This window comes from Microtus oregoni, unplaced genomic scaffold (genome assembly GCF_018167655.1).
Source record: "Microtus oregoni isolate MIOR12 unplaced genomic scaffold, Mior012 000025F_ref0000491, whole genome shotgun sequence".
In the NCBI taxonomy this organism is placed as follows: domain Eukaryota; kingdom Metazoa; phylum Chordata; class Mammalia; order Rodentia; family Cricetidae; genus Microtus; species Microtus oregoni.
Genome location: NW_024543084.1, coordinates 23,060,739 through 23,087,428, shown reverse-complemented (window position 1 = coordinate 23,087,428; position 26,690 = coordinate 23,060,739). Strand labels below are relative to the sequence as shown.

Below are 26,690 nucleotides of genomic sequence, written 5' to 3'. Positions count from 1 at the left end.
ACAGTGTGTGGGAAAGACCATGAGCAGTTATTGTTCTGGGTAACTTGAAATGTATAATCTTTTCAGTACTTTAGATTCCTGGTTGGTTTTAGTATATATTTTGGAGACTTCCACACTGTATATCAAATATATGTAAATTCTTAAAAATTACTACAATCACTATCAATTATGTATTTTGAATTCCTGTTTTTAAAAGCCTCAAAATGAAGATAAGCCCACTTTTTCATTAAGGTTTACTTTTACTCTTTTCTTTAGGAGTCTATGGGCAAAAGTTCAGATGGAAAGTCATATGTTATTACTGGAAGCTGGAATCCAAAATCCCCACATTTTCAAGTTGTGAATGAAGAAACTCCTAAAGGTGGTGCAGAGTTTTAAGACTTCCTTACTCTTATTTTACATGTTTATCTATGAAACTCATTCATACCTGATGCTGACAGAGGTTAGAGAAGATGTCAAATCTATTGAAACTAGGTACAGATAATGATAGACTGCTGTCTGGATGGTGGGAATTCAACCTGACTCCCCCAAAAGAGAAGCAAGTACTCTTAACCATTGAGCCATCAGTATCAGCCCATGGGTAATACTGATTTTTTGTTTGTTTGGGTTTTTGGCTTTTTAAGATGTGGACTCTGTGTAGCCTTGGCTCTTGTGAAACTCACTATGTAGACCATGTTTACCTCACACTCACTGAGGTCCGCTTGCTTTGCCTCCCAAGTGCTGGGATTAATGGTGCGTGCCATCACCCCTGGCCTGATGATAGAAAATTTTAACATACACAGTTTTAGGAAACTTTGGCGAAACAATTTGAATAATTCTGAAGTTTTTTTCTAAATTTAACCTAAAAACAATATCACTTTTGGTTATTTGTTTTTCTTTCCTTCCTTTCTCTATCTTTTTCCTTCCCTTTTTTCATTACACTTACGTAGGTGAGCTGGGTAGTGGTGGCACATGCCTTTAATCTCAGCACTCTGAAGGTCGCAGCAGGCAGATTGCTGTAAGTTTGAGTAATACTCCATTGTGTAAATATACCAGTTTCCTTATCCATTTTTTGGTTGAGGGGCGTCTGGGTTATATCCAGGTTCTGGTTATTATAAATAATGTTACTATGAACATAGCTGAGCACATGTCCTTGTGGTATGATTGAGCATCCTTTGGGTATATCCCCCAGATTGGTATACCTGAGTCTTGAAGTAGATTGAGTCCCAATTTTCTGGGAAATGGCCATATTGATTTCCAAAGTGACTGTACAAGTTTGCACTCTTACCAGCAGTGGAGAAGTGTTCTTGTTACTCCACATCCTCTGCAGCATAAGCTGTCATTAGTATTTTTACCTTAGCCATTCTGACAGGTATAAGATGGTATCTTAGAGTAGTTTTGATTTTATTTCCCTAATGACTAAGAATGTTGAACAATTCTTTAAGTGTATTTCAGCCATTTGAAATCCTTCTGTTGAGAATTCTCTGTTTAGATCTGGGTTTAATTTTAAATTGGATTATTTGGTATTTTGATGTCTAGTTTCTTGAGTTTTTTTATATATTTTGGAGTTCAGCCCTCTGTCAAATGTGAGGTTGGTGAAGATTTTTTCCCATTCTGTATGATGCTGTTTTGTCTTATTGACAGTGGCCTTTGCCTTACAGAAGCTTTTCAGTTTCAGGAGGTCCTGTTTATTAATTGTTGTTCTCAGTGTCTGTGCTACTGATATTATATTCAGGAAGTGGTCTCCTGTGTCAGTGTATTTAAGACTGTTCACCATTTTCTCTTCTATCAGCTTCAGTGTAACTGGATTTATGTTGAAGTCTTTGATTGACTTGGACATGAGTTTTGTACAGGGCGATAGATATCAATCTATTTGTCTTTTTCTTTATGTCAACACCCATTTATACCAGCACCATTTGTTGAAGATGCTTTCTTTTCTCCATTCTACAATTTTGGCTTCTTTTTAAAAAATTATGTGTTCATTGGTGTGTCTTATTTATTTATTTATTTATTTTTTATTTATTTATTTTTTGTTTGTTTGTTTTTCGAGACAGGGTTTCTCTATGGTTTTGGAGCCTGTCCTGGAACTAGCTCTTATAGACCAGGCTGGTCTCGAACTCACAGAGATCCGCCTGCCTCTGCCTTCCGAGTTCTGGGATTAAAGGCGTGCGCCACCACCGCCCGGCAGGTGTGTCAATTTATGTCAGGGTCTTCGATTCGATTCCATTAATCTGAGTTTTTATTACTTTAACTCGAGTAGAACTTGAAGTCAGGGATGGTGATAGCTCCAGAAGTTCCTTTATTGTACTGTATTGTTTTAGCTATCCTGGGTTTTTTGTGTAATAGCCTTGCCTGTCCTGGAACTCAATTTGTAGACCAGGCTAGCCTCAAACTCAAATAGATCCGCCTGTCTCTGCCTCCCGAGTGCTGGGATTAAAGGCGTGTGCCACCACTGCCTGGTTAAAAAGCCAGTACTAACAAAATTGACAACTTGAGAATCTACAGGGTTTGTGCAAGACACTTAAGAGATGTATAGCACTTTTGTAGACATGGTCTGACTATATTTCTTTATGCCGGACTGTTGTCACTACCTAATTCTACCTCTGGAATCCTACCTAGGATCAGAGTTCTCAGTGTGAAAAAGATTTCCGCTGCTTGTCTAATATTTTATTTTCCATGTCTGCTTGCATAATTTTCATAGTTAAGGTATCTTGAATAGTTAACAATTAAAATCAATTACTTCGCCAGTGATTACATGAACAAATATATTTCCATATTTTTCTCTTTCTTGTTTCTCTCCCTATCTAGATAAAGTGTTGTTTATGACAACAGCTGTGGATTTGGTGATAACAGAAGTACAGGAGCCCGTTCGTTTTCTCTTGGAGACGAAAGTTCGAGTTTGTTCGCCTAATGAAAGGTTGTTCTGGCCCTTCAGCAAACGCAGCACTACTGAAAACTTCTTTCTAAAACTAAAGCAGGTACTTTGTCCCCCAGGGGGATAAAAAAGTAGGATCAAACCTGAGGCTGATCAATCATTAATTATTAGATCTTTCAAAGAGTCATATGCCTTTTAAATGTATTAAAAAGGAAAATAATTTAATGTTACTCACCTGTTGTAATCCAGTATTTTTTACCTTTCCTGAAGATCCAGGGTTCCATTTATCCTCATCCAAAGGAATTCAGAATTTCCTACATGCATATTTTCCTCCTTGTCTTTATTCCATCCCTTTCAACATCATGTTTTCACTGGATGTAAAGTTCTTCTCATCTTCCTCAGCTCCACTGCTGTGTCTGATGAAGGATTTTTTTTTTTTTTTTAGTTCTGTGCTTACATTTTTCATTTCTGGAATGTCCAGCTAATTCTTATGGTGTGTTTTTCTTTTGTTTTATTTGTTATTAGTTTCTTCTGAGAGTTTGTTCTCTTTTGAGCAGATTTTCTTTGACACACTTGAGCATTATGTGCTACAATTCCTTCAGAAATCACTGAATGACCCTAAAGGGATGATATCTTCCCTTTGTTTGTCTGTATCATAGTCGTGTTAATTATTTAACAGTGCTTCTATGTATTTAACAGATTCTATTGTGTTTTTCTGAAAAAGGTCATTTTCCTTCTTACTTTTTTCTTAGATGGCAGTTAACTTTGGCAGGAGTCAGTTATTTATCTTTCCTGTGATGGCAGTGACTGAAATATGGTGTGTTCTTTAGCCTTCCTTGTCTCTCAGTTTTCCACCACATATTTTTTTTTAATTGATATTTATTGAGCTCTACATTTTTCTCTGCTCCCCTCCCCGCCTCTCCCCTCCCCCAAGGTCCCCGTGCTTCCAATTTATTCAGGAGATCTTGTCTTTTTCTACTTCAAATGTAGATTAGATCTATGTAAGTCTCTCTTAGTGTCCTCATTGTTGTCTAAGTTCTCTGGGATTGTGGTTTGTAGACTGGCTTTCTTTGCTTTATGTTTAAAAACCACCTATGAGTGAGTACATGTGATAATTGTCTTTCTGTATCTGGGTTGCCTCACCCAAAATAATATTTTCTAGCTCCATCCATTTTCCTGCAAAATTATACCTGTGATTATTTTTTTTCCACTGTGTAGTACTCCATTGTGTAAATGTACCACATTTTCCTTATCCATTCTTTGATCGAGGGGCATTTAGGTTGTTTCCAGGTTCTGGCTATGACAAACAAAGCTGCTATGAACATAGTTGAGCACATGTCCTTGTGGCACTATTGAGCATCAATGTTCATGAGTGAGATTAGTCTGTAATTCTCTTTCTTAATAATGTCTTTCTTTGGTTTGGGTATCAGGGTAATTGTAGCCTCATAAAAAGAGTTTGGCAATGTTCCCTCTGTTTCTATTGTGTGGAACAATTTGAGAAGTATTGGTATTAGTTCTTTGAAAGTCTTGTAGAATTCTGAGCTGAAACCATCTGGTCCTGGTCTATTTTTGGTTGGTAGACTTTTTATTACTGTTTCTATTTCTTCAGCAGTTATAGGTCTGTTTAATTTGCTTATCTGGTCTTGATTTAATTTTGATAAGTGATATTTATCCAGAAAGTTATCCATTTCTTTTAAGTTTTCCAATTTTGTGGAGTATAGAATTTCAAAATATGACCTGATGATCCTTAGTGTTTCCTCCATGTCTGTTGTTATGTCCCCCTTTTTTTTACTGATTGTGTTAATTTGGATATTCTCTCTCTGCCTCTTGGTCAGTTTGGATAAAGGTTTGTCTATTTTGTTGACTTTCTTTCTTTTTAATTAATTAATTGTTTTTCCCATTAAAAAATTTACACTTCCTCCCCTCCTCTTTTCCTCTAATAGGTGTGGTTGGGGCTGTCTGAGATTCTGTTGAATAATCTTCTAGGTGTCAGTGAATCCAAAGCTCAGATGGTTGTTCCTCATGGTACAGTCATTGTCACAGTTCTAGTTACCCAATTGGTTACTCCTGTTCCTGTAGATAGGTCTGTGCTATCTTGGAGTTTGCTGTCTCAGGCCTATTTTGGCCTAGGTTGCTGGCTTTGATCTGTTTCTGTATATCCTGGTCTGGAACCTGTCCTGCAGAAGTCCCTGGCTTGGAGTTGGACCTCTTCTGGTGGAGATTGCTGACTCTGGATCTGGTAGCTGGCTCAATCCTGATCCACCAGCATTCTGGGACTGGGTTGCCTCTCAGGACTGGATTTGCCCAGACTGGCAGTGGTCCTGGCTTAAGTAAACTCCCTTGAAGGTCCCAGATTCATGTCCAGACCCTCAGCTGTCTCTAGCTCTTGCTCACTCTTTGAGTAGTTTCAGTTAGCCAACTGGGTTGGCTCCCGGGACTGGATTTGCTCCTTGTTTCTGCTCCCAGTGGAGCTTGTTTCCCTGGTCCTTATTTTTAATTTTTCATGGCTGCCTCTGCAATTGTTGCCATCTCCTTGTTCTCCTCCCTCTTCTTCATCATTCCTCATACCTTCTTTCCTTTTCTTCCTTCTTCATTTATTCTTGTTGAGCAAATATTCTGCCATTGACCTACACCGTCAGCCTTTGTCTTCACTCTTATTTTCCTGTGTGGCCAAATTTCTTGAAGGAAGTCATAGTCCCTGTTGACCTAAATTGCTAGTCTGGGTTCTTAGCTCCTTCTACCTTTCTGTGGCATTTCTTCCTTAAATACTTACTCCTCACTTTATTTCTAGGATGTCTCATACTTACCCCTCTCTCGAATGCTCCACCTATCTATCTGCCTTTAGTGTTGCAGTTTATGGCCATTACCTAGTAATTTCTTAGTCCAAGAAATGTACTTTTTGTGTGTGTGTGTGTATGTGTGTGTGTATATATATGTATATATATATGTATATATATATATATATATATATATATATATATATATATATATATATATTGTGCTCCATACCCAGTGTTGGAGGAAATCCTGTTTACTTTCTGACATATCGTATGTCTGCCTACTTTTCTGCACCTGAATTATGTTAACCCTTATTCACTTGCCATATCATACCTTCTTAAGGTCAGATCTTATTTTTTTTCTAATACAAACTCTTTATCCTAATTTTTTTAAAACTTTATTTGATGCGCATTGGTATCAAGGTGTCAGATTCCCTGGAACTGAGTTACAGAGAGTTGTGAGCTGCCATATAGGTCCTGGGTATTGAACCTGTGTTCTCAGGAAGAACAATCAGTCCTCTAAACCACTGGGCCATCTCTCCATTTCAATCCTATTTTTTAAGAGCTAGAAATCATTCTTTCTTTTTCTTTTCTTTTTTCTTTTCTTTTCTTTCTTTTTTTTTTTTTTTGCCAAAATTCTTATCAGACTAATCAACTAGGTCCCAGTAGATATGTCTTTCTCTTCCTTTCCTGGTGCATACTGTTCTAGACATGTTCTTTTTATTTTTTGTTTTCTGAGTCAGGGTTTCTCTATGTAACAGTCCCCTGGAACTCATTCTGTAGATCAGGCTGGCCTTGAACTCTGCCTTCCTCTGTCTCCCAAGTTCTGGAATTAAAGACCTGTACACCACCACCATCGCCTGACTTCTAGGCACATTCTTAAGGACTCAGTTATCAGCTGTTCCTTATCAACTACGCCTTGGAGTACTTTCCCCTGGCTTCTATTGGCTAATGCTCATCTCTTCCTCATCTGTGAGTTTTCACTCAGATTTACTCAAATGCTCACCATGAGTACCCATTTAGTTTGCCTATTCTTATGCTGATACTGCCAATGTTCTCCAAGATAGGGCAACATAGTGTGTATGTGAATGATAAAACATGTATAACTAGCTTTCATCTTTTTATTTTATACTATATACAATGTAATATATTTTTATTTTTCTTAGCCATTTTATAATCTTTGCTAATCATTGAATACTGATTCATTGATAAATCCTAAGGCTTTAGTGTAATGGTAAAAATGGCACCGTTCACCAAGGGGTGGCAGTGGGCCACAAGGGGCAGCAGGTCCCAGACAGGGAGCCACACAGCGGGTGAGAGACATTCGCGTGTCATCAGGGCCCACGACGAGCCACTGAGGGTGAGAGACAAAGATGGATAGGCACACCATGCAGAGAGAAACTGGGTATTTATTTAGTGGGTTATGGAGGGGATAGAGAAAGGGAAAAAAGGGGAAGGGCAAAGAGAGAGAGAAAAAAACCCAGAAATGGCAGGGGGATAGAAGCTACCCCTTCAGGAGAAAGACTGAAAAGAGAGAAAGAGCTTAGGCTAGAAGAGGAAAGAAGATCCGCTTGTCTTGGCGGACATAGGAGGGAGTGGGCTTGTTTCTTAAAGGGACAGGACAGACCATTACATTCTCATCTCTTTTTTTTTTTTTTTTTTTTTTTGGATTTTTTTCGAGACAGGGTTTCTCTGTAGTTTTTTGGTGCCTGTCCTGGAACTAGCTCTTGTAGACCAGGCTGGCCTCGAACTCACAGAGATCCGCCTGCCTCTGCCTCCCAAGTGCTGGGATTAAAGGCATGCGCCACCACCACCCGGCTTCTCATCTCTTTTTTATGATAAAAAGGCAGGAGGTTAGGCACAACAGGTTAAAGGAATTGGGTGGTGGATTCTTGAGACTGCTTCCTGCTTATTTGTGGGCATTGTATTGGGGGGAACTTGAGAAAGCTGGGTGCTGGTCACACTTAGACTTAGAGGCTGTGTAGAACATACATTTAAAACAGAATTACATCCGTGCTGTGTAGAACATACATTTGAAACAGAATTACATCCGTGTGGCCACACCATTCACACATTCTTTCATAATTGAAGTAGAGAGGAAAATTACTCAGCACTGTGTTGCCAAGCTACCGTGCCACAAGCTGCAGCGGAGAGCAAAGGCTGGAATTGAAAACAGCTGCTTCATAGATCTGACTAGTCTTGTTGGTTTCTGCAGGACCAGTGGTAGTGGTGGCAGGGGTAGAATAGACGGAATGGAAGTGAGATGTAAAGAACATTTTCAGATGGGTAGGAAGGGGCTGCCCACTGAAAAGAAAAACAGAGCAAACAGTACACCAACAGAACATTCATTCACAGGCAGGTGGCTGATAGTTTGAGGGTTTATAGTTCATAGCTGAAAACGTGAAAACAGCAACACTATAAGGCCTGTAGAACATCTCTCTACAGGTGGAAAGCCAGAGGCTAGAGGCCGTCCTGGATAATCTCACAGCGGGGACCCCGGGCCCTAAAGTGTGCAGTGCTCGTACAGGAGGACTGACCCTGGGTCGTCCCATCACATTTTTAGCTATGGGAAGCAACGAGAGATGAATTTCAGTATAGATCTTAACCGCAACCATGAAAGCTGTGGTTGGGGGATTCCCCCCATTTCTAGGAACACCATAGCATTGCCAGGAGCTCAATGGTCAAGTCCTCAGGTTCACAGAAACGGTTTAGCTGACCAGAAGGGGGAAACTCACCACCCAAGTTGATGGTGTGCATAGAGGTCAGTGTTCAGGCAGATAGAATGTGGGGCTGTTATAAAGAAACCTGGTTCCCGAGCCAAAGGTTCCACGTGTCCTCAGCCAGTCCACCTGTGGGCGGGAAGGAACGTGGAGAGTGCCTGGCCAAGTCATGAGCACCAATGTAATGATAAGAATAAAACAGCTCCATTCCCCAAGGGAGGCGGTAGTAGCCGCCACGAGGGGCAGTGGACCACAAGGGGCAGCAGGTCCCAGGCAGGAAGCCCTGTGGCAGGTGAGAGAACTCAGCACATCAGCTGGTCCCATGAGGAGCTATGGTGGGAGAGAGACAAGGACGAATAGGCACACTATGCGGAGAATGTGGGCACTTATTTAGTGGGTTATGGAGGGGAAAGTGAAAGGGGGTAAGGGGAGAAGTGGGTAGAATAGAGAGAGGCGGGATGGGGGAGAGGGAGGAAGTGGGCAAGGCTTGTCTCTTAAAGAGACAGGACAGACTTAGAACATGGTAATTCTCAGTAATTATTTATTTTAGTGTTTGTTGAATTAAGTTTATGTATTTGTAACTTTGATTTCCTACTCTACAAAATTAAAGTATTATATATATAATAAGGTTTGAGTTCCTGATTATTGGATATCCACCACTGATGATAAGCCATTCAAATTAAATTAATAATGTTATGCCCAGATCACGGAGTCCCCTCAAAACCAACTAGGAGACTGAGTCCTGTATGTAAAAGCAAAGAGCCTTTATTCTTATACAAGTTTGCAAACTCTAAGACTCTCCCTGTGTCCATCATATTGGCATGGTCGGAGAGCCCCAAGCTCAGTTGGGGTTGGGTTTTTGTAGTAGCAAAGGTGGGGGTGAGGGATTTCTAAGGTTCAGGACCCCTGATTGGCTGACATTTGTCTAAGGGTGTCCTTTGGAAAGTGATGAGTATGTGCTGGCAGGTGATCCTATCTACAATGGTTTGGAATGTTAGACATTTCCTTTGGATGGTCTGTTCCTTGGTGGTGCCTGGGTGGTCTCAGCTTGTGGTCTTTCTTGGAACCAGAGTAACTACTGAGACTCGGGCCTCTATTGAGTTTGTTATGGCTGTGTCCTACAAATAAATCCAGGTTGACTCTCAGGAAAGTGGGAGGGAAATCACATGGCAAATATGGCTACCAGGTCTTAAGTAGCCTATAGGCATGGTCTTGAGCAGCCCCCAGAGAAGGAGCTGTTCCTTGGCGGGCTTTCTGAGGGGAGGGGTTGCTGCTTGATGGGCTTGTTGAGGGAATGGGAGGAGTGAGACCTAAGCATGGAGATCCCCAATATCCTAATCTTTTTGAGTATGTATGGATGCTAGTAGGACTTCCACCTAAACATCGCAAGTCTTGCTACTTCCTGCAGGCATTCAATTGGTAGTTCACATTCTGTGGACAGTGTGAGCTAAGAAACATTCAGTTAGCTGCCATCCTGGAGACCTCAGGAACCTTGTTTCTTGAGGAGGTGGAAAAGGCAGCATGCTTGGAGAAAAAGTAGGTTGTTATCATCGGCCCCATGAACAGGTCTAAGAATAACTGCCAGGAAGAATAAAATGGAGAAGTACCGTGGATGTACAGAAGAGGCAAAGGTGAATAAGCGAAACATGAGGGCACATCGGCTGTTCATTGGGACATCTCGGAAAACCAGTTTCCAATTGCTGGGTAGGTGTCCACTTGAGCCTGGAGAGGTGGTACCATTGGTGAAGTCCTAGGAGTTGGTACAGGTCCTGGCATATTTGGAGAGTCCTCTGTGGTTTGGCCTTGGCCCAGGCTAGAGAAGTGAACCTGCAAAATATGCTCAAAAAGAGGTGGGATCAAATGGGCACCGGAGACTTAGTTTTCATCAGTCCAGATTTCTTAACACAGTAGCAAAACTTCTCCCAGGAACCTGCAGGTGTCTGTAAACAACTGAACCCATTTACATATTGGTGTCATAGTGAAAAGGCCATGGCTTTGCTTTGAAAGGCATGAACAATTTAGAAGACTACCAGAGGAAATTTAAGACTCTGAACCTCCAAAGTTACATCTGAAACCTATTAATTTTGGACTATGAAGTGGGCACACCTGTCTGTACTTTAACAGGAAACTTAATGAGTTACCAGGGTACTTGTAGCCTCGGAGGTCAGAGGAGAACTGTTAAACTGGTACCCTTTTTAGAAAAGGCCACCAAATCTGAGAGGAATGAATTTGAGCAGAAGTCAGACAGCCTTCTAGCTTCCTAGGCTGCAGGCTCAGGTCTTTGGTGAATACAAGTCTCAGAAGCAGTACTTACTTGCCTTTAGCTGCTAAGCCCAGGAGGCCTGACAGACTTTTTCTGTGGAACAGGGATTTGGAGATTGGCCTGCCTAACTTGTTAGGGTGGAACATTCGATCCCCTGTTGCTCTGCTTGTTCACAGTGTGGACAGGGTCTTGGCAGTAGAGGTGAAAGGCAGTTTTTTGCCCCGTAGCTGGCATTGCCACATTTGAAGCAAGCCTCCAGGTGGAAGTTCTGCAGCCATCCGTCTTTTTGGAGGAGATACAGGATGCTGCCAGGAGCTGGCATGTCTATCATAAAAAGCGTTTTTGTTTTATGCCATACTCTCAAATCTGTAAAGGTGCTTAAGGATCAGGGTATGATTACCTGTCAGGTATATATAAATTAGACAAATATTGTTTAGGCTTAACTTTGAGAGCATATAAATTAAATCTGGACATACAGTTTACCCAATTAATCATAGCCTACTACAGTTAATAAAGGCACAAGATTAGAAGGAATATTTTCAGTTGTGTTCTTGAGACCTAGGGCATAATCATAATCTATGTAAGGCAAAACCAAGTTTTAACATTGTAAACAGTTTAGTGTTTTAAATCAATAACATCAAGGGGTTTACTCTTAGGTTACAAAATCTGGCTCATTCATTCCTGTACATGAATATAGAGGTGCAGCTTTAATATCTCAGTAAGACAGCATTGTTTTAAATCCTATCTTCTATAAACTTTATTTTTAGGACAAGACAGGAATTATCATACAGAAACATATCCTAACCCAAAGTATATTGGAGGTCTAATGTCTCCTTGGTGGGGCCATTCCATGTGGTCACCCTTACTAAATATGGCAGTAAACTCAGAAGACCTCTGTCTCTGACCTTAGTCAAAATGGCACTTGTCCAAATGGTAAGGTATTGGCAGATCACGTGATGTTTTCCAGAGCAGTTTCAATCTGGAGTCACAAGCACACATACACATACAAAGACAAAGCAGGCATGCTGTGACCATGTTACTCAAACATACACACAGAATAACAGGGACTTCCCAACAGAAAGGCAAACAAAACCCTAAAATAAGAGTTTACAATATAAAACAGCATAGGAAAGCATAGGAAAGACAGATTCTGGCTATGGCAGTGGCCCGGGTGGTGGCCGCCTCCGAGTGGCAGAGCTATGGAGGGAACTGAGAAGGCAGGGACAAACAAGGAAGATAGAGTTGATGTAGGTAGATAGGCAGTTGATATAGGTAGATAGGCAGGAACAAACAAGGAAGATGGAGTTGATGTAGGTAGATCGGGCTGGTAGAATTACAACATGGTACTATAGGACAGAAGGCAGACAGGCAGAAGGTATGGACCTGCTGTGGGAAGAATCCCTGCATGGCCAGACCAACCGCTAGGGAAGCCTGTTGGACAAAGTCAAAATGAGCAAGCAGACCCTGCCAAAGGTATGCCAATAAGAGAATACAGGAGGAACAAGAGGTTCATTCCGGATCGGGGGAAAGGAGTAAAAGGGCATCCTGGAGGTAAGACATGAGAAGCAGATGAGCAGGGAGCAAGGGGTTTGAGGGAAGAGCATGGGAATGAAGCAATGGGACCTGGGAAAGAGCCTGGGAACTGGGAACCTACAGGGCCACTTGGCAGAGAGGACACAGCTGACTGTTGGGGCAGAGGGAGCAAACAGCCATGGCTGGACCAAACATCAGGGAAGCAAAAGCAAAGTTAGAGTAAGCATCCACGAAAGCAACAAGTCGGGGAAACTGGGAGGACAAGTGGACAGAAGCATGAAATTACAGGCAGGCAGAGAAGCAAGATTGCCTGCAGACAGTAGGAAGGTAGCGGGCAGGAACCTGGCTAGGGTAGCTCAAACCAACATAAGGTGAGACAGCCCCAGTCTGTCAATGTCATAGGGTGTCTGGGGAGCGAACTTGGACCTGGAAGTATCCATTCTCAGATCATTAACTGCCAGAGACTATGGCAGGGTGGTCCCTGAGACAGCCTGAGACCAGAAAACGGAAAGATAAAAGTATGCCTATGTGGGACTTGTCCCAGAGGCAGGAACTGTCCCTGCCCTATGAAGGGCCAGCACTACAGTGACTTGTCCTAAGAGGCAGGAACTGTCCCTACCCTGTGAAGGGCCAGCACTACAGTGACTTGTCCTAAGAGGCAGGAACTGTCCCTACCCTGTGAAGGGCCAGCACTGCAGTGGACTTGTCCTAAGAGGCAGGAGCTGTCCCTACCCTGTAAAGGGCCAGCCACTACAGTGGCTTGGCAAGCAGGAAGGGATCCTAGATCCATTCGAGGCTGTTAGCTGGAAGTGGGTAAGTCACCAAGCAAGTCTGTCAGATGGCAGGGAAAAAAAGAATAGTTTTCCACAGCCACATGGTCACCAGAAAACTCAACTTGATTCAAGTTTTTAATCCCCAGTTATTGGCTATCTGCTGCCACTATTGTAATGTGCCAATCAAACTGTATTAATAAGTCCAAGTTTAATGAACAGAGCACTCTTGGGTGACCCTCAGGAAGGCAGGAAATGAATCACAAGGTAAATATGGCTACCAGGTCTTAAGTAGCCTCTGGGAGTGGTCTTTAGCAGCACCCAGGGAGAGGAGCTGACCCTTGGCAGGCTTTCCGAGGGGAGGGGCAGCTGTTTGGTGTGCTTTTTGAGGGGGCAGGTATTGGAATGGGAAGATTGAGACCTGAGCATGTAATGGGGCCCCAAGCTGGAGATCCCAGCAGTATGGATTTACTTTATATCCAGATTAGTTCTGATGAGTAGGGTTTCTTTCCAGCATTGTCTTAAGAAGCAGAATAACCCTGAGTCTTCACAGGAGAAGGAGATTAGCATAAAACCAGCATCCTGCCTTTAACCAATGGCCAGCTTTATGACTTTATGACTTTGTGTGTCTCAGTTCACTGAATTCTAAATTTGCCCCAATAATAGAATCTCCCTCATCCTGTTACTGTGGCATTAAAGAGAAATTCTATAAAGTTGCATTGGAAATTCTCTGTGCATTTTATTTGAGAGGTACTATGACAAAATCAGAAAATTCTAAGTCATAAATGAGAACATTGTTTAACATTTATTTACTCATTTAGAAAGCCTTATTCCATCAAGGTTGGCCTCAAACCCTCAATCCTTCTGCCCCTATTTCCTGAATGCTAAGAATTAAAGACTTTTCCACACCCAGCACCATTCATTGTTTAGGTGGGAGGGTAGTGCTCAGGGAAGAGTGTAGCCAGAGACTTTTTTGCATCCCACAGCTGCTTATAAAATCACTCCCAGGGTTAATATTAATTACAATTGTTTGACAGATAGCTCAGACTTATTACTAGCTAGCTCTTACATATAAATTAACTCAATTCTATTCTCATGGCATCTAATTCCTTTGATGGCTGCTGACATCCTTCTAGATCCCACCTTCTTTTTTCCCTGTATTCAGTTTGGCTTTTCCACCTTCCTATATTGTGCCCTGCCATAGGCCAAAGCAGCTTTATTCATCAACCAATGGAAGCAACACATATTCACAGTGTACAGAAGAACTTCCACATCAGAAGAGCACTTCAGAAGTCAAGTAAGTTCACAAGCATTACTGCATGTCCTGGGAGTAAGGGAATAGTTCAAAGTGTGTCTACAGTAATTCTTGAGAGATGATGACTCAGTGCTTAAGAGCACTGTCTGCACTTCCAGAGAACCTGGATTCAATTCCTAGTATTTACAACCATCTCCAACTCCAGTCCAGGGGATCCAGCACCCTCTTCTGGCCTTTCAGCCACTTATGCACATGGTGCACAGACAGTGCAAGCAAAATACAAAATACCATATTCATAAAATAAAGATAAATCTTTTACAAGTACCTAGTGCAAGAGGCAATAAATAATTTATATTTAATTAATAACTAGAAACTAATTATCTAATGTTTATAGTACAAACTTGTAAGTTTCTTTCACTAATGTTCTGGTTTATTAGTCTTGGGTTAGTAGACATAACTCTCTGGATACTGCATTTTTCTTGGGTTTCTTGTTACCTTGATTTTAAGTACTGTGACCTGGTAGACTAGGGAAGGTAAATCTTTTATTGTTTTGTTTATTTAAAGACTGCATGGGTTTGTGGAAATATTACTTTTTTGGTTAAGTATAGAGCATTTCTTCATGAAATATTATTTTAATTCCTCGAAGAGATGAAAATATATACCCTAAGGTATTCTCGTACTTTTAGCTTAACTTTTAAAGTTAGGCTATAAAAGTGTAGTGAGTCTTTCTCTGTCCCGCCACCCACCTCCCAAATAACTACACGGAAACTTACTATTCATTATGAAAACCCAGCTGATAGCTTAGGCTTGTTTCTAACTAGCTCTCATAACTTAAACTAATCCATTTTTACTCACCTGGGCACTACCACATGGCTCAGGACTTGTTGCCTCATCTCTCCACGTCATGCCTCCACTATGTCTCCTCATGACTCCACCATCTTCTTCACAGCATTCTCTCTGCCCCGAAAATCCTGCCTAGCTGCTAGTTGTTTATCTCATTATTAAACCAGTCACAGTGGCATATCTTCACACAATGTGAAGGAATATTCCACAGCAGTAAAGTATGAAGTACTTAAACAACTTTTCAGTTTTTAGACACTCACAAGTAGTCTTAATCACACTCCTTGTAATCTAGTAGCCTGCCTACCTCCATCACTTTACTGGCCATTGCTGTCTGTCCTGTGCCACTGTCACAGCAATTCAGTGAGCATATGTACTATTCTCATGGATGAGTTATCTAGAGATAGACATTTTTACAGATGGTTGTAAGCATAATACTTACTCAGCTTTCTGAGTGTCAGCAGGATTCCTCCACTGAGACAGGCTAGTTTTGTCTTTCTACTAAAACAATTTTTTTAGGATTTGCTTAAATTAAATAGTAATTAAAATTTGTAGCCCTTTTGATTTCTGAGCAGACAGAAAAGAAAATAGGGCTACCAAGCAGCTTTTTAAAATACACAATGTATAGTCTTTCATGGTATTGTTGGTTTTTAACTTTTTGTGCTTTTTTTTCCACCATAAATATGAGGAAATGTTATTGTTGTTGTGTGTGTGTGTTGTATATTTCTTTTACTTAAATTATCTTTTGACTCAGTAACTCCTTTTTAAGTTGGAATCCTTCCCTTCTGTATGTTTTATTAAGATGGAATCATATTAGAAAAGAAACTTAAATTAGTAGGGAAAGAAAGACTGCATTCCTTAAGCTAAATGTTCAGATAACATTTACTAAAAAGGATCTAGATTCTAAATAGTGCATAAGGTAAGTGCAAACCAACAAGATATTCTTGGCAATATAAAACTGTGGGCGAAATCCTGCTAATTGTCCTCTCGACTCCATACAAGGGCACATCACACATTCCCATAATAAATGAATAAATGTAGTTTTTTAAAAAGACAGAGAAAGCAGCTGAAGAGATGGGTCAGGAGTTAAGAGCACTGACTACTCTTAAAGAATGTGCTGGGGCTGGGTTCCCAGCCTTCATACCATTTGTAGCTTCTGGCTTTGCAGGTACAGGACACACACATGCAAGAGTCAAGTGTACATAAGTTAAAAAAAAATTTAAAGACTGAAAAAAATATATATATCAAATTATAGAATTTGGGAGCTGGCCAGATAACTCATATTTGATTATTGAATGCCATGTAAAAAAGTCAAATGTGGTCATGTATATCTGTAATCCCAGAACTCCCACAGCCAGCAGGGAGACAGAGATAGGCGAATAGTCCAGAAACCGCAAGGTCAGCTAGCAGTGTGGCGGAAAAAAGTAGATACTAGAAGGAAACTAACTTGTTAGAGCTGTCCTCTGACTTCCACATTCATGCCATGGTCCATGCATGTCTGTAATAAATTACAAACTTCTTACTGCCAATAAACTATAGGGCATTCAATTTTGTATGCAGTTGTTATTTTACAAATAAAGTTAATATCAGCTGATAAACTTAAGTGATGTTACCAGAATCATAGAGAAAAGTAATTAATATAACCATAACTGATAACCTGGGCCTCTTGTTCTCATTTGCTCTGTGTGTGTGTACACAGCATATGAAGTAAACTAGTATACCTCTGCCAAATTTAGGGACTGGGGAGGTGGCTTCTTGGCTAAAAGTGCCTACTGAACAAGCATGGGCACCTCAGTTTGAATTCCTTTCACCCACATAAATGTGTGATCATGACCCCATATCCCTTGAACCCCATTGTTGAAGGACCAAAGCAAGCCTGGCTGAGATGGTGTTTCAGATTCAGTGAGCGATCCTGTTTCTAGGAAATAAGGTGGAGAGTGATAGAGCAGGACACCTGTAAATTCCTCTTGATCTCTGCACATGTTTACTCTCTCTCTCCCTCTCCCTCCCTCTCTCTCTGTCTCTCTCTCTCTCTCTCTGTCTCTCTCTCTCTCTCTCTCTCTCTCTCTCTCTCTCACACACACACACACACACACACACACACACACACACACACACAAATGTACCACAGACATACTGCACAGTCACACACAGCACAGAATACGACACACACACCAAAGACAAACATACTCCACAGACATACCACACAGACACACATACCACAGATGTGATATGTGCATATACCACACACACATACACCAGAGACATACTATATACACAGAATTAAAAAATATTATCGCAACATTTTAAAAACTGTTAACTTTATGTATCAGCGTTTGCCCTCATAGATGTATTTCAATGGGTGACTGGTGTTCAAAGAGGCCAGAAGAGGATGTCTGATCTCCTAGAATTGAAATGACAGATAGTTATGATCCACCATGTGGGTGCTAGGAAACAAAGTCATGTCCTTGGGAAGAGCAGCCAGGGCTCATCATTGCTGACCTATATTTGCAGCCCCTGTGTTTCAGCATGTTTTAGTATACTGGAGAATTCTTTCACTGCTAATTTAGGAAATGCATGTTTTTACACAGTTCTCAGTGAGTTTCTGATCAGTTAAGGTGGGTTCTCTGGTTCTTCTCTTTGTAAAAGTGAGTTTTTCCCCCTTTGTATTTAGCTAGTAGCTCTTGGTGGAATACATTTTGTAGATTATAAATACAGTGGGGTTTTTTTCTTTTATTTTCTTCTTTTCCCTCTCCCATTTCTTTCATGTGTATAGGTGTTTGGCCTGCAACTGTGTACCACCGTGTGTTTCCCTTGTATCTGCAGAGGTCAGAAAGGCCATCAGAGCCTCTGTGAATCTGCTGGCAGGCAGTTGTGAGTCCTCATGTGGGTGCTGGGAACCAAAGCTGAGTCCTCTGGAAGAGCAGCCAAGGCTCTTCACCACTGAGCCAGCTTTCACATGCATGGAGATGTATTTCAAGATCACTAGTGGGTACCTGGAACACTGGCTACTATTGATGCCTATGTATGCGCTGTTTTTATCCTATATGCACACAAATTTAATACCTTTTATGTCTTAATTAAGCAATTTTTCTGTGCTGTGAACATAATTTTTATAGTTTAAGTCCAACAAAATTAGCAAAAATTTGTTGTTTTAGACTATTTTGACCATATATCATAAAAACTTTAGCACATGATTTACTGTCGTTCCCCTCCCCCCCTCCGGACAGGCTTTCTTTGGTAGGCTCAGCTGTCCTAGCTTTGTAGAGCAGGCTGGCTTCAAACTCACAGAGATCCACCTACCTCTGTGTCCAGAGTGCTATGATTAAAGGCGTGTGCCACCACTGCTCCACTGATTTACTTTCTTTTGGTTCCTGTCCTGGAACTAGCTCTTGTAGACCAGGCTGGCCTCGAACTCACAGAGATCCGCCTGCCTCTGCCTCCCGAGTGCTGGGATTAAAGGCGTGCGCCACCACTGCCCAGCCTGATTTACTTTCTTAATCAACTAAATAAAGAGCTTCCATTGTTTTACTTAAAGAAAAAGTATAACCAGAAACTGCTCATTTGTTTCCTGACTGCTCAGACCCAAATAATCACATACAACTATATTAATTACAACACTGTATGGCTTAAGCATATTCCTAGCTAGCCTCTTACATCTTAAATTAACCGATTTTTATTAATCTGTGTTTTCACCACGAGATTGTGGCTTCTGGGGTCATCCTTCTGCAGCTACATGGCGTCTCCCTGATTCCACCTTCTTTCTCCCTGAATTCAATTTAGTTTTTCCTTTCTTGCTGTGTTCTGCCCTGCTATAGGCCAAAGTTGCTTCTTTATTAACCAGTGGTAATAAAACATACAGCATACAGAGGAGAATCTTACATCAAAGAAACATTTCCTGGTGTATCTAAAGTATGTCCAGATTTATAACTTCAGTGCTGTGCTTTCAAGCTATTTATTAACTGAAACCCAGGTTACTTTAACACAAACAGCACACTACAGAGACACTGGTCTCTTGACCAAAGGACGGGAACCTGTGTGTGATGGCAAAGGGAAGATTTGTGTCATAGGCAAAGTCGTGTACTACTCAGATCACCATACAATGTAATGCTTGCCAGTTGCTTCTGTGATTTTTCATTTACTATTTTTGCCTGTACTGGATGATCGGGAGCTGAAACTGGAAAGTAGAAACACAGATAAAAGGATCCAACTATGTCCTGTTCTGTATCAGCTTTTTCTTAGCATCCATTCGTTATGCTTGCCAGAATTCATTGAGTTTATTTAAACATTTACTATAGAAACTTAGCATTACAAAGTTTTCTCTTTTTTTATTATGAATATTGGTCTTAGTTACAAGACCAGTAGTATACCTAATTTTACTTGTCTTCAAGATTCAAAAAAAATTAGTTTTGCATTAATAAAATATTCAGTGAAATTTAAGATTTTTGTGGCACTTCTTTTTGGTCTTTAAGTATGTTTCAGTAACATAAAATTGATACTTGGAATAATTTTGGTTGTCGTAGTGATAGACTTGAACACAGAACCTTGAGCTACACAAATGCCCAAGAATGAATTATACTCCAGCTCAGAATAATTTTTTTCATTGTGGTCCTGTTATCATATGATGTATACTTAGGCTTATTTGTTTCGATTTATTTTCAGTTTGTGGGCTTAGGTTATTTGTGTTCTTCTCAATTTAATTTTTGAATATGTAAAATGTTTATATTGACTAACAAGAAGCAAAATTATATAAAACCTTTTATCAAAAGCAATGTCCCCTTTTTTGTCACCAAACCCCATTCCACAGGTAACACTTCCTGGTTTCTGCTTTTCTTCTTTCTTTCTTTTTTTTTTTTAAAGATAATAAATATTCTTGTGTGGATTTTATCATGTTTTAAAATATAAATTAGTATGTTGTGGATATTTTTCTGTAACCTGAGAATATTTTACATTCAACCTGTTTCCCTAAAAGCATTTTATGGATCTGGATGGTACAGTGTTTACTGTGGATAATTTTATCTTTTTTATGCATAATGGTAATTTTCCTTTTTTTCTATGTTTCCTGTTAACATCATTTAGTTTGTTTTTTCTTTTTGATTTGGTATGTGTGTGCACACATGCATGCATGTGTGTATGTGTTTAGATAGGGTCCCAACCCAGGGTAAGCTCTTAACTCCTCTGCCTCCTCTGTGCTGGGGATTATAGTTCTCTATGTATTTATTAGTTAAACCCTTGAGATATGTTTTCCCAGTTTTTCACTAATCTTTTCACTTTAATTTAGTGATTCTTCTTCAGTTTGTCACATCATTTCTCTGTATGTACTTGAATTTATCAAGTTTTCCTTTTAAAGCTTCTGAATTTGATTTCAGAAATGTAAAGCTAAAAATAATTTCCCCTTTTTCTATTATTTGCTATCATGTTGTTTTTAGATCTATGATTCATTAGTAGTTAATGTAGTGATCTGCTGTTCACTGAAATGAGGGTCTGCCTATATCTCCCAAGCATCATCCAGCTGTCCAGGTGAAATTCATTAGTTTTGTTCAGTGATTTGTGATGCTCTCTTTATCCAGTTTTCATGTATGTTTGGCCCTCTCTTCTGTGTGTGTGTGGGGGGGGGGGAGATTCTTCCTGGTCCTTTTGTAATGCATTGATGTCAAAGATTTTATGTCTTTGTATGTTATGGAGTCCGTTTCCTTCTGCAAATACTCCTGTGTATGGTCTTTCTTAGATACTCTTGTTCATTTTTTAGATAAACATTAGAATTCATTACTTTTGTTCTGGGAAAAAGTTACTTCTTTTAAGGAGATAACATCTTACCCAAGAACAAGGAATGTCTGAATTTATTCATGTCTATTCTTCTTTTGTCCTATCAAACTGATTTTCTTATAATTATGTGTATAATTTTGTTTGTTTATTTTGTTTTTTCGGGGAAAGGTTTATCTGTGTAGGTTTGGAACCTGTCCTGGAACTCACTCGGTAGACCAGGCTGGCCTTAAACTCACAGAGATCTGCCTGCATCTATAATTTATGTATAGTATGTATTGTATACTATATGTATATTGTAACTTATTTTATATATGTGAATGTATGATAACATAGTTTAGAAACTTACATGTTTAAATTAATTAGTATTTATAAAAACATGTCTTGTAACATGTAAATTTCAAAGCTTTTTACTATAGAAAATTCAGACAGAGGTTTTTAATATAGTATAATGAATCCCCCGTCCTTGAACAGTGAATATTTTCACATGTGACATTATTACCTTACCAGTTTGTCTCCATTCTCAATTCTGTGTAACTTCACAAGGCATATTTTTTCTAGGCCAATGACATTAGTAACCTTATTTTTGTAGTCTTGGAGAAAAATTTGTTTTAATATGTGTTGCTAGTATTTGAAGTATTTCAGATAGCAATTAAGTGACATTTCAAAGTGCAATAAAGGCCAGGCCCGTTGGTGCCTGTCTTTAACCCCAGCACTTTGACAACAGCAGCAAGTGGATGTCTGTTGGCTTTTTCACATTAGCCTGTTTGCATAGTGAGACAGTTTTGTTTTGGTTTTTAGAATAATTTAACAAAATTACATCAAAACAAAAGATTTAAATAATATTTTCCTGCCATGGAATTTAACTATTCAGGAATGAATATGTATAAAGGATTATAATATAGTTCACTAATGAATTATCCAGTAAGATGATGATAACTTATGCTAAGTATTTAAGATCTTGGGACTGTGCTGTTCTTTAAAAAAAAAAAAGTGCTAAAATAAGATTACTCAGTTTAGTACCCTATAGGTCACCTTTGGGTGTCTTTTCTATTTGATAGAAATCATTTCCATATGTCCTGGACACGGATCTGCTACTACTATGTCCCATCACAGAGCCAGAGTCCTTTATTAATAATGAGTAGCCAAATTTGGAACAAATATATATTCATCTAGAAAGCTAAGTAATCCTAGAGTCAGTTATTAACTAATCAAATAGCCTGCTGTTGTCTGGTTCCACACTGTTCCTGTTGGGGATGTTTTGTTGTGCTTGGCCTCTCCTGACAGAGAGGCTTATTGCAGCAGGGATGGCTGGCCTTCAGGCTAAGACTCCCAGATTAAATTGTGCTTCAGGACACGTTGCCTTACTCCCAAGATTGGGGTAATGTTTGCAATGAAAAGCCAAGTGGAGATTGGGGTGGTAAAGTGCACTCTGATGTTCCGGTACCCTGTGGAGGTCCATCACCATCGGTCTGCTGTGCTCCTTTCTGTGCTTACAACTTCCCTCTCCCCTGTGCTTCATGTCGCATGGTAACCTTCTTTTCCAGCTGGCATAATAAGTATGTTAAGGTGCTCAAAATATGCATTATACTGACAGAATTGTATATGTGTGTCTTATTTTTTTAATTAGGCCTGTGTAAATTGTTTATAGTGCTTGCCTAAAAGTAAAAACCAATGTATAGGTTGATTTCACTTGGCAAAATTGGTGGGATTTTTAACTGATGTCTTTTTGGCTGTTCATTGTCCTACCCATTGTCCTTTTCCCACCCTGAACTGTTGCTTTGGAGTTAAGAAAATCTCCTGTGTACGGCTTATGTTAAGCAAAAGAAGAAAAGGATTTTCTTAGTGCTAAATTTTTAGAATGTATGAATGGATTTCATATGTGATTTTAGGTAAGAAACCTGAAAAGGTACCTTAAATTTATTAGAAAGACACAAGACAGTTAGCTTTCACATTAACTAAATACTGGTGATTATTTTAATGGCATCTAAAACTATAAAACACTTAAAGTATTCAATTTTCTGAAGAGGTTTTGTTTATTTCTCTGCCTGAGGCAGGGTTTCTATGTAGCCCTGACTGGCTTTGAACTCACAGAGAGCCACTGGCTTGTGATTGCCACATGCTGGAATTAAAGGGTTTGTTTGTTTGTTTGTTTGTTTGTTTGGGGGGGCATTCTTTTAGTGGTGGTGGTAGTTTTTTGTTTGTTTTTTGTGGTTTTGGTTTTTTGGTTTTTTTGAGACAGGGTTTCTCTCTGTAGCTCTGGAACTTATTCTGTAAACCAGGCTGGTGTCAAACTCAGAGAGATCCACCTGCCTCTGCCTCCTAAGTGCTGGGAGAGGTTTAAATCTTAACATAAGCTTTTCGGCTTGACAAAGGTTACATATAGTATAGGATTCAAGAAACCACCATTTACTCTTATATCCAATATAAAATCAAAAGTGATTAAAATAGAATTTTACTACATAATCTGCTCTTTTGTTGTTATTGTTGTCAAGATAAAGCAAAAGGAGAGGAAGAATAATGCTGACACTTTATATGAAGTTGTGTGTTTGGAAAGTGAGTCAGAGAGAGAGAGGAGGAAAACTACAGCCAGTCCTTCAGCTCGCCTGCCACAGTCTGGATCTCAGAGCTCCATGATCCCCTCTCCTCCAGAAGATGATGAAGACGAAGGTAAATGTAGAGAGATTGTGTGGAGGGTGGAGGGCTATCCACACTGCTGCAACTCCATCTAAAGATGGGGCTGGTGATGGGCCATGGGATTGGAACTCATTCAGTGAGCACTTGTGAGATTTTCCCATAGACAAGCAACTTGGAAAGGCTGGAAAATAGTCAATGTTAGCCTTTCTCTGTCTCTCTCTCATGTTTGTTTTGTACTTGTGACACAGTGCACCTGTTCTTTCTTTTCACCCTGAGGTCACTAAGCATAGCAGCAGCACCTTTACCTAATGAGCCGTCTCCCAGACCACACTGGGCATTCTTTAAGGTACCTGTAATCCAATTGAGGAAAATGAGATTTTATGATCTGCTGGTCACTGTTTAATGGTAATACGCAGAAGTGGAGACCAGAGGAAGTCTCAGGCATAGGAAAAGAGAATATTTCACAATGGTTGTCTAGCTCATAGCAGTACAACGGCTTCATTTTTAATGAATGAAATGGATGACGATAGAAGGTCATTTGAGTTTGAATCTGAAGTTTACTCGAAATTCATAAAATTTTTCACTGGAGGATCTACTGGGACATCATCAGGGTGGTTTCTGAACTGGGATTGAAAGTACAAAAACTCAGTGGAGATGAATGGGCTTCTCTGAACATTTCTAGCTAAGAAATCACATTAACAAAAATACAGAGATGTAAGGAATCGGTATCTTCATTAAAAGATAAATACCCATGATCGCATGTGCATTTTCAGGGTTAGCGTAAGCAACAACTTTGTAAGTCCTCGTTGTTTTGTTTGTTTTTTTGGCATAGTTCCCTCTCACTTGTAATTAGTCACCTTATGTTCAGTTTCAGGACTATTAATGCCTGATGATTGAGTGATTATTGTATTGTAGCAGAGTGTTTTCTCAGTGATCCTCACAGTGAACCTAAAAGTAGGAATTATTATTGTCCTCGTTTTTCATCTTAAGTAAAATGAGAGAGAAGTAAATTGCCCCAGGCTACAGGGATAGAAAATGGCAGTTACAATGTCAATCAAACTCATGTACTTAAATCTAAAGTGAAGTCTTCTTTATCTTCTGCATTTAATTCTCATAAGTCATTGAAATGCAGAAAAGGCCCATGTGTTTTTTTGAGGTCAGGTGCAGGTTGGCATTCCCCTTTCAAACCAGTTCAGATTATGTTTTTCCTTCTTTTTTCTTTTTAGATTTATTTATTTATTTATTTATTTATTTATTTATTTATTTAATGTGTGTGGGTGTTTTGTCTTCATGTATGTCTGCACACTAGCAGAAGGCATCAGATTCAGTGGGACTACAAGTTATAGATAGTTCTAAGTTGCCATGTGAGTGCTGGGACTTGAACCCAGGATCTCTGCAGTAGTTGCTATTGCTCTTAACTGCTGAGCCATCTCTCCAACCCCTTCATTTTTTTTCACGGAAAACTTAAAATATTCCCACTGTTTGAGATTGTCGGCTATACGTCTAGTAGACTTAAAACTTGGAGCTTCTCTTTTAGGTCAGTATCAGCTACAATGAAGAATAGAAAACTGTCTCCATAAGTCTCCCAAAACTCAGTAGTAAAATCAAAGAACTCAAGTTTGAGAAAGGCTATCATGATAGGAGACATTCAATCTCCATTCAGTAGAGCTTGAGGAATATCATCTGGTTGCAAAGAGTTGCAAAGTTGACCCAGCTAAAAAACAGCACCCAACAGGGGGTGCTGTCATTGCGGGTGCGTTGAAGAAGACCACCAGCCTGGTGGGATTGGCAGTGTGTGACACCCCACATGAGAGGCTAACAATATTGTATACAAAGATTCTTGATATTTTGAAGCAGTTCCCTTAAACATGCAGCCTATAGAAAATACATAGAACAGATCACCAATGAGAAGCTGGATATGGTCAAGGCGGAACCAGATGTTAAAAAATTAGAAAACTTGCCTCAGGGTGGTGAAGTAGAAGAGCTGATTCTTCAGGCTGAAATGAACTAAGTTTGGCAAGGAAGATGTTGCAGTGGAATCCATGGGAGCCACTGGTGGAAGAGCCTCCTAGTAGTACTAATCTGTGGGAAAAAAATAAAATAAAAAGATTTTTAAATTTTTAGCAGATTCAGGAGATTTTACTCTTCGTTGATTTTAGTTCTTTGTTGTTGTTGTTTTCCGAGGTAGGGTTTCTCTGTATAGCACTGGTTGTCCTAGAACTCTGTAAACTGAGCTGGTCTTGAGCTCACAGAGATCTGCTTGCCTCTGCCTCTTAAGGGCTGGGATTAAAGGCCTGTTCCACAACCACTCTGCTAACTGATGGTTCTTAACTAGGAAGATAGAAGAACTAATGGCCCCTGATAGTCCATGGGGAAGGTAGTGGTGCTAGAACATGAGCTCTGCAGAGGAACAGTTTTCCATTGCTGTATTCCTTTAGTGTTTCCCACAATAGCCATGCATGAGCATTCAGAAAATATTGGTGGATTGAGTTAAGTCCCTAAAAGTCACTTCCCTAACAAGAAGCTAATGACAGGACGTCTGGAGTACAGAGATTGTGACCATGTCTTCTTCAGTCAGAATCTTTCTATTTTAGTGTTTCCACCAGGAACCGTGTTGTATTGTGATATTTACTCCCTGGGAAAAATGACTACTCTCCAGAGAGGTTTCTCACCCATAGGACATCTGACAAGAAATCGAGCACTTAACAAAACCACATTCTGAAACTTGAAATAACTTTACATTCCCTTTCTCTCCCTCTAGCCTGTTAACCTGAGACTCCAATGACAAATCCAAGCTATTAATCTTGAGATTTATTGGAAGGGTCCAGAGCAGTAGAAGAGGAGTGTGGAAAATAGGCCTTCCTACTGCTTTTGAAGGGCTTACTACACTACACAGATTTCATCGCATGATTGGATTTCAGCAACACCTAGCCCACAATAGTACTTTTTTTTGTTATCGTCACGGGTTGTATATGATGAATATGATGAATGGGAAATTGAGAAATTACAAAGTAGTGTTATTCTGGCATATTAACGAATTTAGAGAAATTGACCTTAGTGTCCTAAGCTTTTTCTGTTCGTTATTATTTATATACAGAAATATCTAATTTGCAGTCAGTCTGTCTTTTACTTGTCTCACAAGCAAAACTATAATAATATCCAAAATGTTACAATGTAGGAAGTTTAATAGGTGTCAGTTGGTGCTTTGTGGTGATGCTCTCTTGAGGGATGGTGCGTGCGTGGTGATTTTGGCTGGGTGAGGTTGTATGGAGACAAGCACT

The 26,690-nt window shown here is 39.9% G+C and overlaps 1 protein-coding gene and 1 pseudogene across 4 annotated transcripts in view; both read left to right on the top strand.

The window, feature by feature from the left end:
* Positions 1 to 26,690, top strand: part of Rabgap1 (RAB GTPase activating protein 1) — a 163,310-nt gene that overhangs the window by 48,948 nt on the left and 87,672 nt on the right. For 3 of the 4 annotated variants that reach the window (XM_041674275.1, XM_041674273.1, XM_041674274.1), the window contains exons 9-12: positions 256 to 358; positions 2,785 to 2,954; positions 14,119 to 14,211; positions 23,268 to 23,442. In XM_041674275.1, coding sequence (XP_041530209.1) covers positions 256 to 358; positions 2,785 to 2,954; positions 14,119 to 14,211; positions 23,268 to 23,442 — 541 coding nt within the window. The remainder of the gene's footprint in view (positions 1 to 255; positions 359 to 2,784; positions 2,955 to 14,118; positions 14,212 to 23,267; positions 23,443 to 26,690) is intronic. The other variant, XM_041674276.1, reaches the window with a different exon arrangement.
* LOC121462896 lies at positions 23,507 to 25,533 on the top strand (annotated as a pseudogene).